Below are 18,980 nucleotides of genomic sequence, written 5' to 3'. Positions count from 1 at the left end.
GGGGTTTCACCATGATGGCCAGGCTGGTTTTGAACTCCTGACCTCAGGTGATTCACCCACCTCAGCCTCCCAAAGTGCTAGGATTACAGGCGTGAGCCACCACGCCCGGCAAGCATCCACTTTTATAGGAGAGTTCCTGCCCCTGACTCACTCCCACCTTACCACTGGAAAAGAACATAATCAATCCCCTCACTCTTCACAAAAGTGCTGGTTTCTTCTTGAAAAAAGTATCTTTTTGGAGACTGATTTGTTTATGAAAATGTGGAGTGTAGAAAATGTGAGTCAGTGATTCTGTTAACATTTTCATCAATAGTCTAACATTCATTCACTTAACAAATATTTACTGAATGGCTATTGTATCTCTGTTTTAGGGACTGAGGACATACCAGTATACAAAAAGATCAAAAAGAAAAAAAAATGCTGCTCTACAGAGTTTATATCTTAACAGTTGAAGACAAAGAATAAACACAAGTAACTTATTTGGTATGTTAGAAAAACGGCTATGGGGAAAAAAGGTTTTGAATTTCTCCCTGTCCTCTTACCTGATCAATCTGCCATTTTCCACATAGTACTGCACACGGAAGTGGATTATCATAGGAGGCCCAAATTGGTCAATACCCTAAAAACAAAAGCACACACACAAATCAAGCTATTTCTAGTTACTTTGAAAATGAGTTTCAAAAGCAACCAAAATACAATTATTTGCAAGATAATTTTTAAACGCTGACAGTTTTATCTACTTATAATGAGTGGGGGCTTATAGTAGGTAGACAGTTGTCCCATAGAGATATGAGGTTCATATAAAATTAGGAAGTTATAAAGCAAAACAGGGCACCATCCCTCTATCCGATTTGCATTCACTGTAATGCCAATGACAACATAAGGGAAGACAAAAATAAATGCCAGTGGAAATTTCTAGCTGAGATCCAGCTCCTCGCTCAGCTCTGTTCCCTGTGGTGACCATTTGCTCCTTATTACAAATGTTCTCTTGTTCCTCTGACATTCCACATACCAAATTCTAATATGCTGTTTGTTTATTTACACATTCATGTTCTTTAGTTTGTAGTTGGCTTTGAAGTAGCCTTCTATTATTCCAAGACTTCTTAAACACAAATTAGAGGATTTTTATTACCATTCCTCACTTACTATGGAGGTTCTGGAAACACGAGTGAATTCCCTATTAATGTTCTCCCACGTAAATGAAATCAATGTGTGCGAAATAAAGCACCAGTATAATGAAAGGACAAAGTATCAAATGCAAGTATAGCAAAAGTAGATTTAAAAGTTTGTAATAACTTCTAGAACAGCACTTTTGATACCTAGCATAGCCACAAGAGCAAATAATTTTTCCATACTTTTTATTTCAAAGCATTATTCCAAGATTACTAAAAAGTTATTATCCAACATTATTTAAGAGAAATCCAAATTTCATTTATTATTTGCTATAAGCTATTAATACTTGATTAATGTGACACTTCAGAACTTACAATTTTCTTTTCCCATTTTCTACTATACAAAGTATTGCTTACAGGTTTCTTCTAATGTATAACAGCTAAAATAAAATTTTTTAAAATCAAAATAATTTTGCTTATAAATGTAATCTCACCCAAGTGACTTCATATTGTCGTACCTTGCTGGCCTCTTTTTTCCATTCTTTTGGACAATATTTATAAAGCTTTTGTGACAACTCCATATATACATGTTCATTATCTGTATATTAAAAAAAAAGGAGACCAGATGCTAAAGAAAGGATTTTTAAAAGAATATAGAAACAAGTTTCTTTTACAGCCTTAAGATTTGTGAATGTAGTCTGAATTCACATATTGCCAAGAAAACCCAGTGAGATATTAGAAAAGGCCCTGTAAACTAGATTTTAATGAGATATTTGTGAATTATTTTGCTTTTGCAATACAGAACACATACTATTAAAATATATAATATCTAGAAAAATGTTAGTTTCCAACTTCTGCTTTTTCTTAGTTCCTAGGGTCATTATGGCTTATAGTTTAACTTCTAACATTGTGGGTATCGGTCTTAGGAAAACTTACTTTTGTTCTGCTCAAAGACTGCTCTTACAGGTACAAAATAATGAAACAGGGCAGAAACACCATCTTAATTGCTATGTAAGAAATTAGAAAACACTGATGATATCAGCTCATTTCCAAGTGAGAAGTATGACCCATATTTTGTGAAGACTGATCTTTATTTCTTGTCTGTGTTCCACACATAGCAAAACACAGCATGACAAAATGATAAACCATTACTCACACTGCCTTTGGGATCAATTTCACAGAAAAAGAAGAAAAATTTTATGAAAAGCAAGGATGAATGCCAAAATATCCCTTCCAAGGGATGATGTTCATAAGGTGAACAGAAAATAAGACTGCTAAAACCTAGGCTAAAGTGATCTAAACATGTGAAAACAGGTAAAACATAAACACCTTCATATTTCCCAAAGATAAATCTTTTAAAAGAGAGAGATATTTCACAAAAGAAGTCTTTGGCATTCCTACATTGTACAAAGTTTTAAATCTTTTTTTAAAATTCCTTTCTCCTATCCCTAAAGAGACAGCTTCATAACAGCTCTGCATAAAAATGTACCTGTTCTGGAAGTGTGTCTCTCTGATTACTCCAAAGATGTGCACACTTTGCTACATTTTGAATCCAAGTCAAATTGGATTTGACTGGTAAAATGCCAGAAGAAAATAGGAAGGGTAAAGTTACTCCTTGGTTATAAATGACGTATCAGTCAACCAATTTTAATTAAAGGGATAGGAAAGAGATCCCAGACACACAAAAAGGAATGCTACTTAAATCTAGTTATTAAGTCAACTAACACTATCTCCCATCTCTCATATCACTGATTAAACATGAAATAGACATGACCAGACAACCTTCCTGTCAAAACTGATTTGTGTTTGGCTTGAGTTCTCATCCAAGGAAGCAAAATAATGAACAGAATTGAGATTGTTCACCCTAATAGTACATACATATATTTATAAACTGCCACTATACCTCTTCCACCTACAGTGTGACCAGAGCTTTACACCTTAAGAATTCTCAAGCACACATTAATCCTGCAAAGCCAATGGAGTAGTAATTTTCATTTGACGTGAAAAAACTGACATTGAGAAAAGTCAAGTGACATGTCCAAAGCCACACTGCTAGTTAGTGGTGGAACCAGAATTAGAACCAGGTCAACTGATTCCTGTTCCAATGTTCTTTCGCCATACTACTATCTCTTTTTAAAAAAGGACATCTTAAAAATATTTTGAAACCTAAGGAAGTTATAAACTGGTTTTATTGGACTGACTTGTTGAACAACAAGCATCTAGCAGTAGTTGTATTAAGAAGAATTAACTTTGAGCATGGATTACTAAAAGTTGCTTAGAATCTATAGAGCCTCTTAACACTCTCAGACTCTCCCCTGAAAGAATGACTGAAGAATGCACTAACACAAGGATAGAGCTTAGCAACTGTGTTTTATTGTTTTAACTATCACAGGAAGAAACTGAAGAGCAAATGGCTGATTCACAGGATCCTGATGTGTTTTCTGCTCCATACTCTTTAGCTTCTCCTAAAAAGGCAACTGAAAACAGTTTACATTTTGGGGGAAGGGCCTTGTTTATCAGCTGACCAACCCTATACTGATATACTTTCCAATTTGGCAGGTGTAAGCATGTATTGCCAGATTTCCAAGATATCTTAAGCCTTTAAATTTAAACCAATGCCAGCGTAGAAAATAGTCCACATTCAAGTATAAAACAGAATTAAATACACTGCACCAAAAAAATTCTTCTTGACAAAATGAGCAAAGATATATGAAAGACTAAATTAGAGAAATTAAAAAATATCATTTAAAGGAAGAAAGCTTATAATAAATGGCTTTAGAGAAGTCCCAGAAATTTAACTCTAACTAAGGTGTTATGAGAAAAGATAGCTTATATGAAGTCCTTTACTTAAAAATCTTCTCCTCATAAAGAATATGGAACAAACTGACCCAATCTTTCCAAGTCATATAGTCTGACTGGAAAAAAGAGAAGGGGTGAGAGAGAAAAACAGAAAATAAGATTATATTAATAATTACTTTGTGATACTATACAACTAATAGCAAGAAAACCTGAAAAGAGAAGTCAGTTAAATGTCAAAAATTATAAAACAAATTAAATTACGTTTAAGAGTTCCAGCTGCTCCCTGAATGCAAGGAAACAAAAATCAAGCTAGCTTCATTAAAACATGGAAGAGTAAACACATAGAATCTAGATTCCTAAAGAAGAATCAATTTTTAAGTTCAAACTATAATAAATACATGCCTAAAATCCTAAATATTATTAAAAATACACAGTAATTGAGGTTAAAAATAAATACTATACCTACACTAAAAATGAAGATCAGTTCATGGGTATTTCAACTATCACAGTTTAATAACAATATGCCCAATTTAAGTTACAGCTATAAGACGTCATTTCCTCAGGGATAATAGGCTAAATCCATCAGAGAGGGTTCTAAGACTTACTTTGTATAACACTGAGTCCAAAGAGGTGGCAGTCCTTTAGCCGGAGCAGGTCACAAACCTGGACCAGCAACTGGTGACACAGAATCTTAACCTGTAGGGAAAAAGGCATGACTTGAAATAGCAATTCAACTGAGTTCACATGGAGAGCCACAATCAGGCAATTTAACGCATCATAAATGTACTCCTTGAAAGGACAGGCTGACACTAGAAAACAACTGCTGCTTTATCAAAATCACTTTAACCTGGGCCTGTGTTTCAGTAACAAGAATCACAGTACCAGTTTTTACAACATGGTAATAAAGTACAAGACTCACAGATCTTATGATACATAGACAGAACTCTGAAACCATGGTGCACGATAAATGATAAATGAATTTCGGAAAGTAAGCAGCATAGCCTACTCAGATTACCAAAAATATTTATTTGGCCAGTTTCTTTTAAAAAAAACTTTTTTTCATTTGTTTTTTTTAATTGACTAATAAAAATTGTATACATTTATACTATACAACATGTTTCGATATGTGTATATACTGTGGAATTGACAAATCAGACTAACATATGCATTATGTCACGTGCATATCACTTTTGTGGTGAGAACACTTATAATTTATTCCTAGCAATTTTCAAGTATACATCATTATTAACTACAGTCACCATGTTGTACAATAAATCTCTTGAACTTATTCCTCCTAACTGAAATAGTGTATTTTTTTACTAACATCTCGCCAGTTTCTCTACCCTTCAGCCTCAGGTAACCACCGTTCTACTCTCTGCTTCTGTAAGTCAGACTTTTTTTAGATTATGCAGGATTTGTCTTTCTGTGCTTGCCTTATTTCATTAAACCTAACATCTTCCATAAATTGCAAATTATCCATTGTTGCAAATGCCTTATTTTAAAAGGCTGAATTGTGTTCCACTGTGTATATGTGCTACATTTTCTTTATCCATTTATTCACTGGTACACACTTAGGTTGATTCCGTATCTTGACTATTATGAATAATACTGCAATATAAATGGGAGTGCAGATATCTCTTTGATATAATGATTTTGTCTCCTTCGGGTACATACCCAGGAATGGGGTTACTGAATCATATGGTAGTACATGTTTAATTTTTTGAGGAACCCCCATGCTGCATTCCATAATGTCTGTACTAATTTAAATTCCCACCAACAGTGTATAAGGGTTTCCTTTTCTCCACAACCTCATCAACATTTGTTATCTTTTGTCTTTTTGATAATAGCCATTCTAATAGGTGTGAGATGTCACATTTCCCTGCTATTTAGTGATGCTGACCATTTTGTCATATACCTACAGGTCATGTGTATATCTTCTTTTGAGGAATGTCTACTAAGAGCCAAGTATCTTTTCAAGGAAAGCTTTCCTCTTAACAGTCTATCCTAAAAACTCATTTACTGTACAACGAGTTAGTCTAGACTTTTTTTTTTAAAGACAGGGTCTCAACAAACTTTTTTTTTTTTTTTTTGGTAGAGACAGGGTCTCTCTTACCATGTTGCCCAGGCTAGTCTTAAACTCCTGACCTCAAGCAATCCTCCCATCTTGGAGTCTCAAAGTGCTGGGATTACAGGTGTGAGTCACCATGCCCAGTCTGCCTAGCTTTTAATTTATCATTGTTATTGTCTAATATATTTTTAGTGCCTAAACCAGATTCTTTTTTATGAGTCCTAGCACAATTCAATCACAAACATATTAATTTAGAATTCAGGCAGTAAGTTATTCTGACAAGTCAAAAACTGAATGATAAAACAGTCTTTAAAAGATACAATTTTCTTTCTCAATAATAATAATAATAATCTCATAATAATGCTTTCTCAAATGTTTAAAGAAGTATTATGGGGGACAGTAATTCTGCTGAGTCTATCTTGTTGACTTCAGAATTATCAAGGTTTGTTAGAGTTTGGACTGACTTTAAGAAACCACCCAGGTCAATTTATTTATTCTATAGGAACAGAAAATAAAACTCAGAAAACTTAAAGTCATGTCACTAATAGTGGCAAAGGCAGCAACTCACAGCCCATTTGTGTATTAAAATACTTTATTAAATATATATATTAAAGTTATAACCTGTTTATCATTTTAGCTATATACATTACATATGGCATCTCCCCCTATATTAGTACTATTTGCTTGACAAATTCTTTTTTCAATAATGATGACAATTAGTTTAAATTATTATAAATTCTAGGGCCGGGTGCGGTGGCTCATGCCTATAATCCCAGCACTTTGGAAGGCCAAGGCAGGTAGATCACGAGGTCAAGAGATCGAGACCATCCTGGTCAACAAGGTGAAACACCATCTCTACTAAAAATACAAAAATTAGCTGGGCATGGTGGTGCACACCTGTAGTCCCAGCTACTAGGGAGGCTGAGGCAGGAGAATTGCCTGAACCCAGGAGGCGGAGGTTGCGGTGAGCCGAGATCAAGCCATTGCACTCCAGCCTGGGTAACAAGAGTGAAACTCCATCTCAAAAAAACAAAACAAAATAAAACAAATAAATTCTAAAAATTTGACTCTGAATTGATTAACTCTTTATCATATCTTAATATGGAACTCAGGAAAATAAAGACAGGCCAAGACCCCTTGAAAAACTGAAAGTCAAACAATTCAGAACTGGTGATAATTCTGATTGTAGTAAGAATTTCCACAATTTTTATTAAATAGGAACCAACCTAAAGCATCTTACCCACTGGAAAAAGCAGAAGATATTTAATACCAAAGTGGCCCCAAGTGAGCTACTTGGAAGTACCAGGAACTTATGCAGGGACAGTGTCTTATTTTATTTTACTTATTTATATTTAATAGACTTTAAGTTCTGGGATACATGTGCAGAACGTGCAGGTTTGTTACATAGATATACATGTGCCATGGTGGTTTGCTGGCACCCATCAATCTGTCATCTACATTAGGTATTTCTCCTAATACTATCCTCTGCTTAGCCCCCAACTCTCTAACAGGCCCCAGTGTGTGATGTTCCCCTCCCTGTGTCCACGTGTTCTCATTGTTCAACTCCCACTTATGGGTGGGAACATGTAGTGTTTGGTTTTCTATTCTTGTGTTAGTTTGTTGAGAATGATGGTTTCCGGGCCAGGCGTGGTGGCTCAAGTCTGTAATCCCAGCACTTTGGGAGGCCTAGGCGGGTGGATCACGAGGTCAACAGATTGAGACCATCCTGGTCAACATGGTGAAACCCCGTCTCTACTAAAAAAAAAAATACAAAAAATTAGCTGGGCATGGTGGCACGTGCCTGTAATCCCAGCTACTCCAGAGGCTGAGGCAGGAGAATTGCCTGAACCCAGGAGACGGAGGTTGCGGTGAGCCGAGATCGCGCCATTGCACTCCAGCCTGGGTAACAAAAAAAAAAAAAAAAAAAAGAATGATGGTTTCCAGCTGCATCCATGTCCTTGCAAAGAACATGAACTCAACCTTTTTTATGGCTCCATAGTATGCCATGGTGTTTTTATCCGGGAGCTGGTTATTTTTGAAAAATCAACAAAATAGATAGACCGCTAGAGCCAGATTAATAAAGAAGGAAAGAGAGAAGAATCAAATAGATGCAATAAAAAATGATAAAGGGGATATCACCACCTTTCTCACAGAAATACAATCTATCATTGGAGAATACTATAAATACCTCTACGCAAATAAACTAGAAAATCTAGAAGAAATGGATAAATAGCTGGACACATATACCCTTCCAAGACTAAACCAGAAGTTGAATCTCTGAACAGATCAGTAACAAGTTCTAAAATTGAGGCAGTAATTAACAGCCTACCAACCAAAAAGTCCAGGACCAGATGGATTCACAGCCAAATTCTACCAGAGGTACAAAGAGGACGTGGTACCATTCCTTCTGAAACTATTCCTAACAACAGAAAAAGAGGGAATCCTTTCTAACTCATTTTATGAGGCCAGCATCATCCTGATACCAAAACCTGGCAGAGACACAACAAAAAAAGAAAATTTCAGGCCAATATTCCTGATGAACATTGATGCGAAAATCCTCAATAAAACACTGGCAAACCAAATCCAGCAGTAAATCAAAAAGCTTATCTACCACGATCAAGTCGGCTTCATCCCTGGGATGCAAGGCTGGTTCAACATAAGCAAATCAATAAACATAATCCATCACATAAATAGAACCCACGACAAAAACAACATGATTATCTCAATAGATGCACAAAAGGCCTTTAACAAAATTCAACAGCCCTTCAGTGCCTTATTTTATATTCAGGATATGTAGTAGGCACTCAGTAAGTATTCAGTGAATGAAAGTCAGAAAGCTGATTCCCTGTAGGATCCTACTCACTTTCGTTCTGTTCCACGACTAGAGACCAAGACCACTCCCTGAATTACTGAGCAAACTATTTTATAAACATGCCATTCAGCATTTTAGGAAAACTGCATAAATGCAATCCCACTCACCAACACCACTGGAGAACACATTTGTCAATGGGAAATCATTACCATTCTCTTTGTGCACAGCTAGCTTGAATAACCTGACAGCCTAGATCTCTGTACTACAGAAGTCTTAGGTCATTTCCAACATTCATTTTAACAGGCCTCTGGGTTTTGAGTTCCATATCATCATAACTCTACTTTACAAATAAACTTAAACAATGATAAAGAGGAGAAGGCATCAAATGTCATATAAAATTCTTAAGTTCAACTATGTACTACAAACCTGCAACTTAAAATCTTATGTTGTTTATAGAACATTTAATTCTTAGTTTGACTGTATTTAAAAATGTTTGGTAAGAAGCAGCCAAGATAAAATGCAGTTAAGAAGCTAAAATTCCAAACCACAAACTAAATGTATAGGAAATAAACTATTTTAACCTTGTGAGACTGTAGACCAAATAATGTTATATATTTCCTCCATGCAGCCCATACATTTATTGGTGTTCTGCTAGTTTAAATCAAGTATTTGGCGCCTACTGGTAAAGCTCTTCATCAGATATCAAGTAAGCAGTGCTCTTATTCAAAAACTATAGTTAAATAAGGCCATGGCTCTGAGGTCTTGCCTGCTGTGAAAGTAAGCCTGAGTTTTCTGTATTTGCATATTATGAGTCTTAAAGGTTATGTTTTAGCTGACTGTAAAATTTCTCAAATTCCTTAATCTCCAGGAGCAATGAGAATGATAAAAAGTGCTACATAGTATGAGGTATTAAGAACAGAATTAAAGCTTTATGTAAAAATATACTCTATATGGACTTTTTTTTCTTGAGACAAGGTCTCACTCTGTTGCCCAACCTGGAGTGCAGTGGCACGATCATGGCTCACTGCAGCCTCAACCTCCCAGGCTAAAGTGATCCTGCTAACTCTGCCTTCCAAGTAGTTGGGACCATAGGCAAGTACTACCATGCCTGGCTAATTTTTAAATTTTATGTAGAGATTGGGGTCTCACTATGTTGCCCAGACTGGTCTCAATCTCCTAACCTCAAGTGATTCTCCTGCCTCAGCCTCCCAAAATGCTGGGATTACAGGCATTAGCCACCTTGCCCAGCTTCTATATGGACTTTTAAATTAAAATAGCATGTGATCCTAAGTGTTAATGGTTTGTTATTGTGTAAGAATGTTTAAAATATACTCTAGAAAAAAAGTATCGTTTAGTCTTGGTGAAGACATAAAAGCTCTTGGCCACAATTTATATCACTCGAATCTTTATGGCTCCTACATTTACCATGGCTTTACTTCCAAAACTGTCCTAAGTTTCCATATTTGCCTGATGATTAAAATCCTTTAAAATATCTTCTACTAATGCAACTCACAGGGAATTCAGAATAACCAAAACACTAAATTTATTCCATATGCAAAAAGGTGACATTCTATCAACCACACCAGTCAGGGAACAAACTTGCACTGTTAAAACTATATGTGCAGAAATTATGAAAAGAATTAGTTAATAAAATCATTTTTGCTACAGTTAATTTATTACACTCAAACTTTGTACACATTGACTACTATTTTCTGAACAAAAAGATAACTTTTTTTTAGAAAAGGAGAGCCCATTGGCAGCCATGAATTGTTTTTCTGGTAGTGGGGAAGCCTCCACCCTACTTAACCTAGTCCCTCCTTTGGTCCAACCGCTTACTAGAGAGGAGTTTGGGCATAGCAAGAGTCTACATGCCTGTGTCCTACCTTATATCTACCCTGAAATAAGAAATCCTATAGGCCTACATGGGATTCAGACTCTTCATCTTCATTTCATTAACAAAGTACACTAATGAAATGAACAAACAGTTCAAGGAAATAAAAACAAGTAAATTGATACTCAAGGGCTCACTTATGAAGCAATTCACATATGCCAGGCACTTCACTAAGTACTCATGCATGTGACATCTTTAAATCCTTGCAATGTCCTTTGCATAGAGTAAGATTATCACTATTTCATGGATGAGGAAACCAAAGCAACAAAGCAAAACAAAAACTAGAAAATTTGCCCTAGATTGCAAAGTAAGTTGTGGAGTAGGGTTTCAACCCAGGTCCCTCTCACTCTAAAACCCACCTTAATCATGATATATGACTTCACAGTCTACGATCATAGTCATAACCATCTTAGAGAGATTATTATACTAACATTGTAAAAGAGTTGAAAAAGTATAAATTATCTCTGCCTAGGGAATAAAATAATAACAGCAGCTATTATAGATGCATCAGAAATTATGCTGTTAACCCTGAATTCTCACAATCACCCTGAAGCAAAAGTACTATTCTCATTTTAAAGGTGAAGATGTTGAGGGAGGTATAATTAACTTTCCCAATGTCATTCAGATATGAGATTTGAATTCAGGTCTGTGTGTTTTAAGTATATCCACATCTTTTCACTTCCATACTACTCCTTACTTATTCTATAAAGGGAAGACAAAAAGAAAGCTAATACAAATTCAGTACCCACTAGGTACCAGGTACTGGGAAAGTTGCTTTTACAAGTAAAACCAGTGAATAATCTTAGGAAACTTGTCCAAAGGTCACAAATCTAGTAAATTGTAGAGTCAAAATAAGAACAATATTTTCCTCAGCAGTGATGGTAATATTATTATTAACAACAACCAACATTTATTTTGCCCTTACTATGTATCACATACTGTTCTAAGAGCTGGGCCACTGATGCATGCCAAAAACACAATCAAGTAACCAGAATTCCAGAGAGTGAAAGAAACTAGTTGCTGCTGGCACATAGATCTTTACCTGTTTCTCTCAAATTTTAGAGTTATCTATAGCATCTATTTAGGGGATCTTATTTTTTTTCTTTGTTTTGATATGGAGTCTTGCTCTGTCACCCAGGCTGGAATGCAGTGGCGTGATCTTGGCTCACTGCAACCTCTCAGCTCATGGCAACCTCTGCCTCCCAGGTTCAAGCAGTTCTCCTGCCTCAGCCTCCTGAGTAGCTGGGATTATAGGCTTGCGCCACCACACCCAGCTAGCTCTTGTATTTTTAGTAGAGATGGGGTTTTGCCATGTTGGTCAGGCTGGTCTCAAACTCCTGACCTCGTGATCCACCCATCTTGGACTCTCAAAGTGCTGAGATTACAGGCGTGAGCCACTACACCCAGCATAGGGGATTTTATGAAATGCAGATTCTTGCGTCCTACCTCAGACTCACTACATCAGCATTTCTCCCATCCAAGTACTAACTAGCCCAGACCCTGCTTAGCTTCTGAGATCAGACGAGATCGGGACCATTCAGGGTGGTATAGCCATAGACTACATCAGCATTTCTAAGGAGTGGAGCCCAACAAACTGAATATTAGTAAGCTGCCCCAAATAATTCTGATGTACATTCAAGTTTCAAAACCACTAATCTATAGGAGCAAATGAACTGCTTATCTTCCAGTCTGTTCTCTATAACTATCTTCCTCAGTTGAAATTTTAGTATAAATTAATTTCTTTGAAAATTATAGTCAGCTTTCAGTATTCTTCACTAAGTCAGATTAGTCTTGCCTTCACTTAACTGTGGTTAGTAAGGTGTGGTACAAACACAAGAACATACACACATATTGCACCAGGTAAAAAGACAAATGGAAGTGAGAGAAGTTTCTTAAGTGCTTATGCTATATGTCCTATTATGTATATTTTTTTAAATTGGTGGGTATCTTTTATATAACTGTATAAAAAGTAAAACAGAATATTCACATGTTAAGTAGGATTAGATTATAACTTATTTTGCTAGTGTCCACCCTGAAAAGAGATATATTGTCAATTTTTATTCAGTTAAAAAAACCAAATGCTGTCAAAATAATACCCCCTCACTTCACATATCCAAAAACAATCATAGATAACCCTGAGTAGCAATGTAGCTAATCAATGGAAATTCTGCCCGAAAGATGACAAAGTTCACCCAACAGGCAGGCCTACTGGATGCTCAGGCAATCCCTATACAAATATGAGAATACAGGAGTCAATTAAGAAATTGTGTTGGTGCCAAGAATAAAGCCAAAATGACCATGGCAATAAGCAGAAACTTAAAGTTTTTAATAAAGTTATTTAAATGTCATATAAATTTCAGCATAACATTTGGAAATACTGTTTTATATAGCAAGTGGATTAAAAATATAGTAACATGGCTAGGCGTGGGGGTTCATGCCTATAATCCTAGCACTTTGGAAGGCTAAGGTAGACAGATCACTTGAGGTGAGGAGACCAGCCTGGCCAAAATAGTGAAACTCTGTCTCTATTAAAAATACAAAAATTAGCTGTGCGTGGTGGTAGGCACCTGTAGTCCCAGCTACTTGGGAAGCTGAAGCAAGAGAATCACTTGAACCTGGGAGGCAGAGACTGCAGTGAGACAATTCACTGCAGTCCACATCACAGTACTCTTCTCGCCTGGGCAACAGAGAGAGAGAGAGACTCTATCTCAAAATAAATAAATTAATTAATTAAAATAGTAGCATATAGGAAAGAAAACTAATTCAAGTCATGCACTAAGAAAATTTTTCTTCTAATTCCAACAGAATACAATCTATGAAAGCAAGAGTATGAACACTGATAATACGGAGGTTGAAAAATGTTAGACATGACACTGGTTATCATAAAATTGTTTGGCAGTCTCTACCAAGGATATATATAATGTAACCTATGATTCACAAATATACTTTTCAATATAAACCCAGAAATATTTCTACATGTACATACACATAAAATGTTCATAACAGTTTTACAATAGCCCAAAACTTAAAACAACCCAGTATTCTATCCATCAACAGTAGATGAATAGATTGGGTGTATTTGTACATGGCATATCACACAACCATGGAAAAGAAAGAATTATTGTCACATAGATGCACATGAATGAATTTCACAGGCCAAATGTTGAATAAAAGAAGCCAGAAGAGAATATATACATAACTTCAGCTTCATGAAATACATAAACTAGCTAAACTTTGGTGACAGAGATAGGAATAGTTTTTGCCCTTTAGGTGGAAGATATTGACTAGGAGGGGTCACAAAGGATCTTTCTAGGGTGCTGAAAATGTTCTATATTTCAAGCAGGCAATGGTTACATGCATGTGTACAATTGTAAAAATTCACTGAGCTGCACACATAAGGTTTCTATATTTTTCAGTATGTAAATTGTAACTTGATTTTTTAAAGTTAAAAAAATCATATTCCTCAATGTTGAGTTTATATAAGCAAGCTGACTATGACTCACAGGCCATAAGCAACAGCTTAGTGTTCAAATGCACAGCCTATGCACCTAGTCCTGGAAATAGGCTAGTCTTCAGCTACTCTTAAGATAAAATCAAGACGCATATTAAAAAGCTATCTAAGGCCAGCCATGGTGGCTCACGCCTGCAATCCCACCACTTTAGGAGGTTGAGGTGGGTAGATCACCTGAGGTCAGGAGTTTGAGACCAGCCTGGCCAACATGGTGAGACCTCTGTCTCTACTAAAATACAAAATATTAGCTGGGCATGGTGATGTGTGCCTGTAATCCCAGCTACTTGGCTGGCTGAAGCAGAATGTCTTGAACCTGGGAGGTTGAGGCTGCAGTGAGCCAAGGCCATGCCTCTGTACTCCAGCCTGGGTGAAAGAGTGAGATTCAGTCTCAAGAAAAAAAAAAAAAAGCTATCTAGGCTGGTGCAAAAGTAATTGCAGTTTTTGATATTACTTTCAATGGCAAAAGCCACAATTACTTTTGCACCAACCTAATAGTAATGATGTGTGTGAGATACAACTCTAAGCACTTAAGACACAAATTCATATAATTCAATAAAAAGTGTAAAAAGAGCAAATATTTATTTTTCAATATAGTAACCACAATTCTTTAATTCTATCCCAGGTGAGAGAATATTGACGGTAGCTACACATAAGCCACAAAGCTAAGTTAATATATGTACGGACTAAGTTAATATATGTACGGACCAATTCTGCCACATTATTATTGCCCTAATTCTGTAAAGATTTCACCCTTAATCAAGTCATAAGTTGAATGTGGTCACTGGTGAAAACATAATACTTAAACATTTCTAAAACTGGATCTACTCACATTTATGATAATGTTCAGAGATTTATCGTCGGGAAGGAAAATGCACACGCTGCGGCGGTCTTGCATGACTCTGTTGTTATGGAAATTCAATTTGTTCATTGTGTTTTGGGCTCTCTGGTGGTCAGGGCTGGGCTCTAGGTCCTCGGCAATTCCTCAGGTTCCCAGCACACGAAAGCCAAGCTTGCCTCCTCATCACATGCCCTGCAGGAGAAGCATCATGGTGCTTGACTACGTGGGTTTCATAGCTGTAGAAAAGCCAAAGGGGAGACTCCTGAATAAAGGCGGTGAAGATTGTGAAGAAGGGGTCAGGAAGATAAGCACAGCACTACTATTCTTGTGGGCAAAGGGACCAAGGATGGCATGTCTCCAGCCAGCGCCACCTTGATACATGAAAACTCACTTAAATTCATTCTGTATTTTGCCCACAAAGTTTTAAACCTTTCATCCACAGTCAGGAGTTAAACTTATAACCAATGAGAGCCTCTCACATTCAAGGATGTACTAAGTACTACAGGGCTCACAGAAACAGAGATGCTGTCTTGGAGGAGTTTTCAGTCCCACATGGGAGATAAAGAAAGGGTTTTGAATATGAAATGACAAAAACAGCAGCAACAAGAAAATACTCTTTCTTTTTTATTACTATCAAACTCAAATAAATGTCTTGGCTCTCTCATTACATTCATTCTTCAACCATTGTGGTCTGGCTTCTACTTCCTTCATTTCACCAACATGGCTCTGCTAAAGGAAGTCCGTGACCTCTAGCCCATCACTTTATTTGATCTCTCTACAACATTTATCCTGGTTAAGCCCTCTTTATAACATTCTTCTTCCTTAGTTTTTATAACTCTTTCTCCCCTGATGTTTTTTTTGTTAGTTTTTTTTTTTTGAGACGGCGTCTCACTCTGTCACCAGGCTGGAGTGCAGCGGTGCAATCTCGACTAACTGCAACCTCTACCTCCTGGGTGCAAGTGACTCTCCTGTCTCAGCATCCTGAGCAACTGGGACTACAGGCACATGCCACCACACCCAGATAATTTTTAATATTTTTAGTAGAGACGGGATTTCACCATGTTGGCCAGAATGATCTCTATCTCTTGACCTCATGATCCACCCACCTTGGCCTCCCAAAGGGCTGGGGTTACAGGCATGAGCCACAATGCCCAGACCCTGCCCGAGTCTTTAACCTGATAACGCAAACTTAATTTTTTCATTTATTATTTCATAAACTAATATATAGATAAAACAAGACCGCATATATCAAATCATATTTGTACAGAAAAGTGTGATGGATTTTGGACGTCCCTCATATCTAATTAGTTCTATTAAACATATTAATTGTATTATTTGATTTCTCAGGTTTTTGACAGAGAATTTTGTTTGCAAGTAATAGAAATTTTATCTCCAATTTTCAATAATTACACCAGTTATTTCTGTTTTATGTCTCCTTGCAGAATAATTTTAAAACAGAAGTGGGTATTTTCTACTTTTAATGGGTGTGTCTAGTGTTTCATGTACTTTTGCTAATAGAACACTGTTCAACCAAGACATGTCAAGTCTAGTTGCCTCTTAAACCATTAGTATTCATATTATTCCTTTCCAGCTACAACTGTAGGATGTAAAAGACCATTTCCAGGAATATGGAACTGTTTCACTAGGAGGAGAGTATATATAACTATACAATTTTCACAGCAAATACATTAATACTCACATAAATCAAAGCATAAATAAGATAGAATCTTGGCCAATTTGCTTAAGGTTAAATGTCTAACTCTCATCAGCGGGAGGGGAAAGAATATATTCTTAGATAGTTGGCACATTTAGAAAACATAATCTAGTATTCTTTTTAAAGTATAAATAAAACATCATTTATAAAAGAATCACTCAAAACAAAAACAAATGGTAATCACATATATGGTACACTTCATTATTAGGAAGGTGGCTAAAAGCCAATTTAGAAGTATTCTGCTTTTCTTAAAGAATAATAATCATTTTATGTTAGCTTATAGCCAGCACATCACCTTGTGGGGTAATCGGAGGCCTGTGCTATGTTCTCACTAGGATGAATGGTTAACCCATATGTTCTATGACCACAAACTACACTCTAATCTACTCATTCATCTGGAAAAAATGCATGCTTTTAGTTTACCAATTCCAAAGCATCAGTTGGAGGACCAGTATTGGCTGCATCAGATGTTTGTAATTAAATACAGAATCCCGAGAAGGTATAGAAATAGAAATTCTGGCATTTTTACTCATACAGAATCTCCAAGGTCAGGGCCAGTTATTTCTGATGTGTAGCAACAGATGAAAACCATCACTTTAGTTAGCAGAAGGAAGGCACTGAGCAGAGGGTTGCATATAATACACTGGAAAAATATCTTAAAGATAAAGAATTAGGAAAAAGTAATACATGTGAATGATATTACATCATCATAATAGGAAAAAAAGTCCTCAACATTATCAAAGGTATAAATTTCTACAAGTCAAATAGGTTTGCAAAGTACTGTACCCTATATATGTTCTCTCTTAGAAATTCAGGAAGTGTTTAAGGCTCTGAGAAGACCTGCAGGCAACTTCTTAAATTTAATGCACTATTTCTCAAACTTACTTGAGCACACAATACATTTTTCCCCCAATGAATATCTATTAAGGTCCTACAGAACAATATTCTTAGGCATACCATTTAGAGATGCAATTCTAAAATGATTTTCTTACCAAATATATTTCATGGTAAAATTTTTCCCTATATATTGATATATTCCTACATTTAGTCTTCTTTTTTGCTATATAAATCTTTTCAAAAAGAAATTATAAGCTCTGATTAAATGTATCTTAAATTCAAACCCTTAAATAATATTTATCCCAGTATAATTCTTATTTAAATCTATACTTAAAATTGAATTAGTCCTATCATTTTTCACTTCTAATTAAACCAATTAAAGCAGGGTATGTCTACTGACCTCCTTTCCAGAATTAAAAAAAAAAAAATAACTAGGAAAAATATCTTCTAAGCTTTGGGATGTTTCCAGAACTTCATTAAAATAACTTGAAATTTGCATTTGGGTACAACTTTTACTTATTTTATGGTTCAAATATGCAGCACAAAAGATGATTGCAAGAGGATTATTGAAGCAAATTTAATAGAAGCAGAGTCTACATGAAGTAGTGCTACTTCACTGCTGCTTTCTCTGCTTTGAGGATGGCAAACTAGTAAAGCCCTTAAAGAGAGAGATTAAGTTTTTACTTTACCCAAGACAGCATTAAAGCTGATTAAAAGGTTCCACTGAAATGGCAAAATAGCCCTATCTCTATCATGTGCCAGTATAAAACTTAATCTTAAATTGAGCAGTCCTAGGGAAAAGAATTAGATTAAATTTATACCAATTTGAATTCTGGGAGTCACCCTCACAGCTATTTGCTACATATTCTGCATCCTAAACTAAATTCCAACTCAGTCACAGGAGGACACATTTCCTACTAGAGGGCAACCCTTTTTAGCCCAACATGTTGTAGTAACATATTTTCCAAGGAACAAAAAACCAGTTTTAATAGTGATCAAACCCCACCCAGCCTCTTTATTAATACCCAACTTACAAAAAAAATATGTTAAGCTATACAATTCCCCCACTAGAGTTTTAAGCCCACATTATTATGAGTCCCTTATTTCCTCATAAGTCCCAATGGTTACAAAGTTACTCAGTTTCTTTTAAGAATCAGGAAGCCACCACCCATGGGCATTCAATACTGATTTCATTTTTAATGAAGTGTGGGAAATAAGCTTTAAAACTGGGTCACTACCCCTAAAAGTATGCATTTTAGTTACAATGTATCAATACTGATTTGTTAGTTGTAACAAATGTATCACAAACATGTAAGATGTTAGCAACAGGGGAAACTGGGTGCCTGTGGGTATACAGAAACTCAATATGAACTTTGCAACTTTTCTCTAAATCTAAAA

At 36.0% G+C, this 18,980-nt stretch overlaps 1 protein-coding gene across 2 annotated transcripts in view; it reads right to left on the bottom strand.

Annotated features, from left to right (window-relative positions):
* FRMD6 (FERM domain containing 6) overlaps positions 1–15,208 on the bottom strand; it is a 43,665-nt gene extending 28,457 nt beyond the window's left edge. The window contains exons 1-4 of one of the 2 annotated variants that reach the window (XM_035260510.3): positions 15,023–15,208; positions 4,517–4,607; positions 1,607–1,710; positions 543–619 (exon numbers count right to left, since the gene is read on the bottom strand). In XM_035260510.3, coding sequence (XP_035116401.3) covers positions 543–619; positions 1,607–1,710; positions 4,517–4,607; positions 15,023–15,121 — 371 coding nt within the window. In that variant the 5' untranslated portion in view covers positions 15,122–15,208. The remainder of the gene's footprint in view (positions 1–542; positions 620–1,606; positions 1,711–4,516; positions 4,608–15,022) is intronic. The other variant, XM_035260514.3, reaches the window with a different exon arrangement.
* Positions 15,209–18,980: the final 3,772 nt, after the last annotated feature.

This window comes from Callithrix jacchus, chromosome 8 (assembly GCF_049354715.1).
Source record: "Callithrix jacchus isolate 240 chromosome 8, calJac240_pri, whole genome shotgun sequence".
Taxonomy (NCBI): Eukaryota; Metazoa; Chordata; class Mammalia; order Primates; family Cebidae; genus Callithrix; species Callithrix jacchus.
Note: the sequence above shows the minus strand (reverse complement) of the source record. Positions and strands in the feature narration are given on the sequence as shown.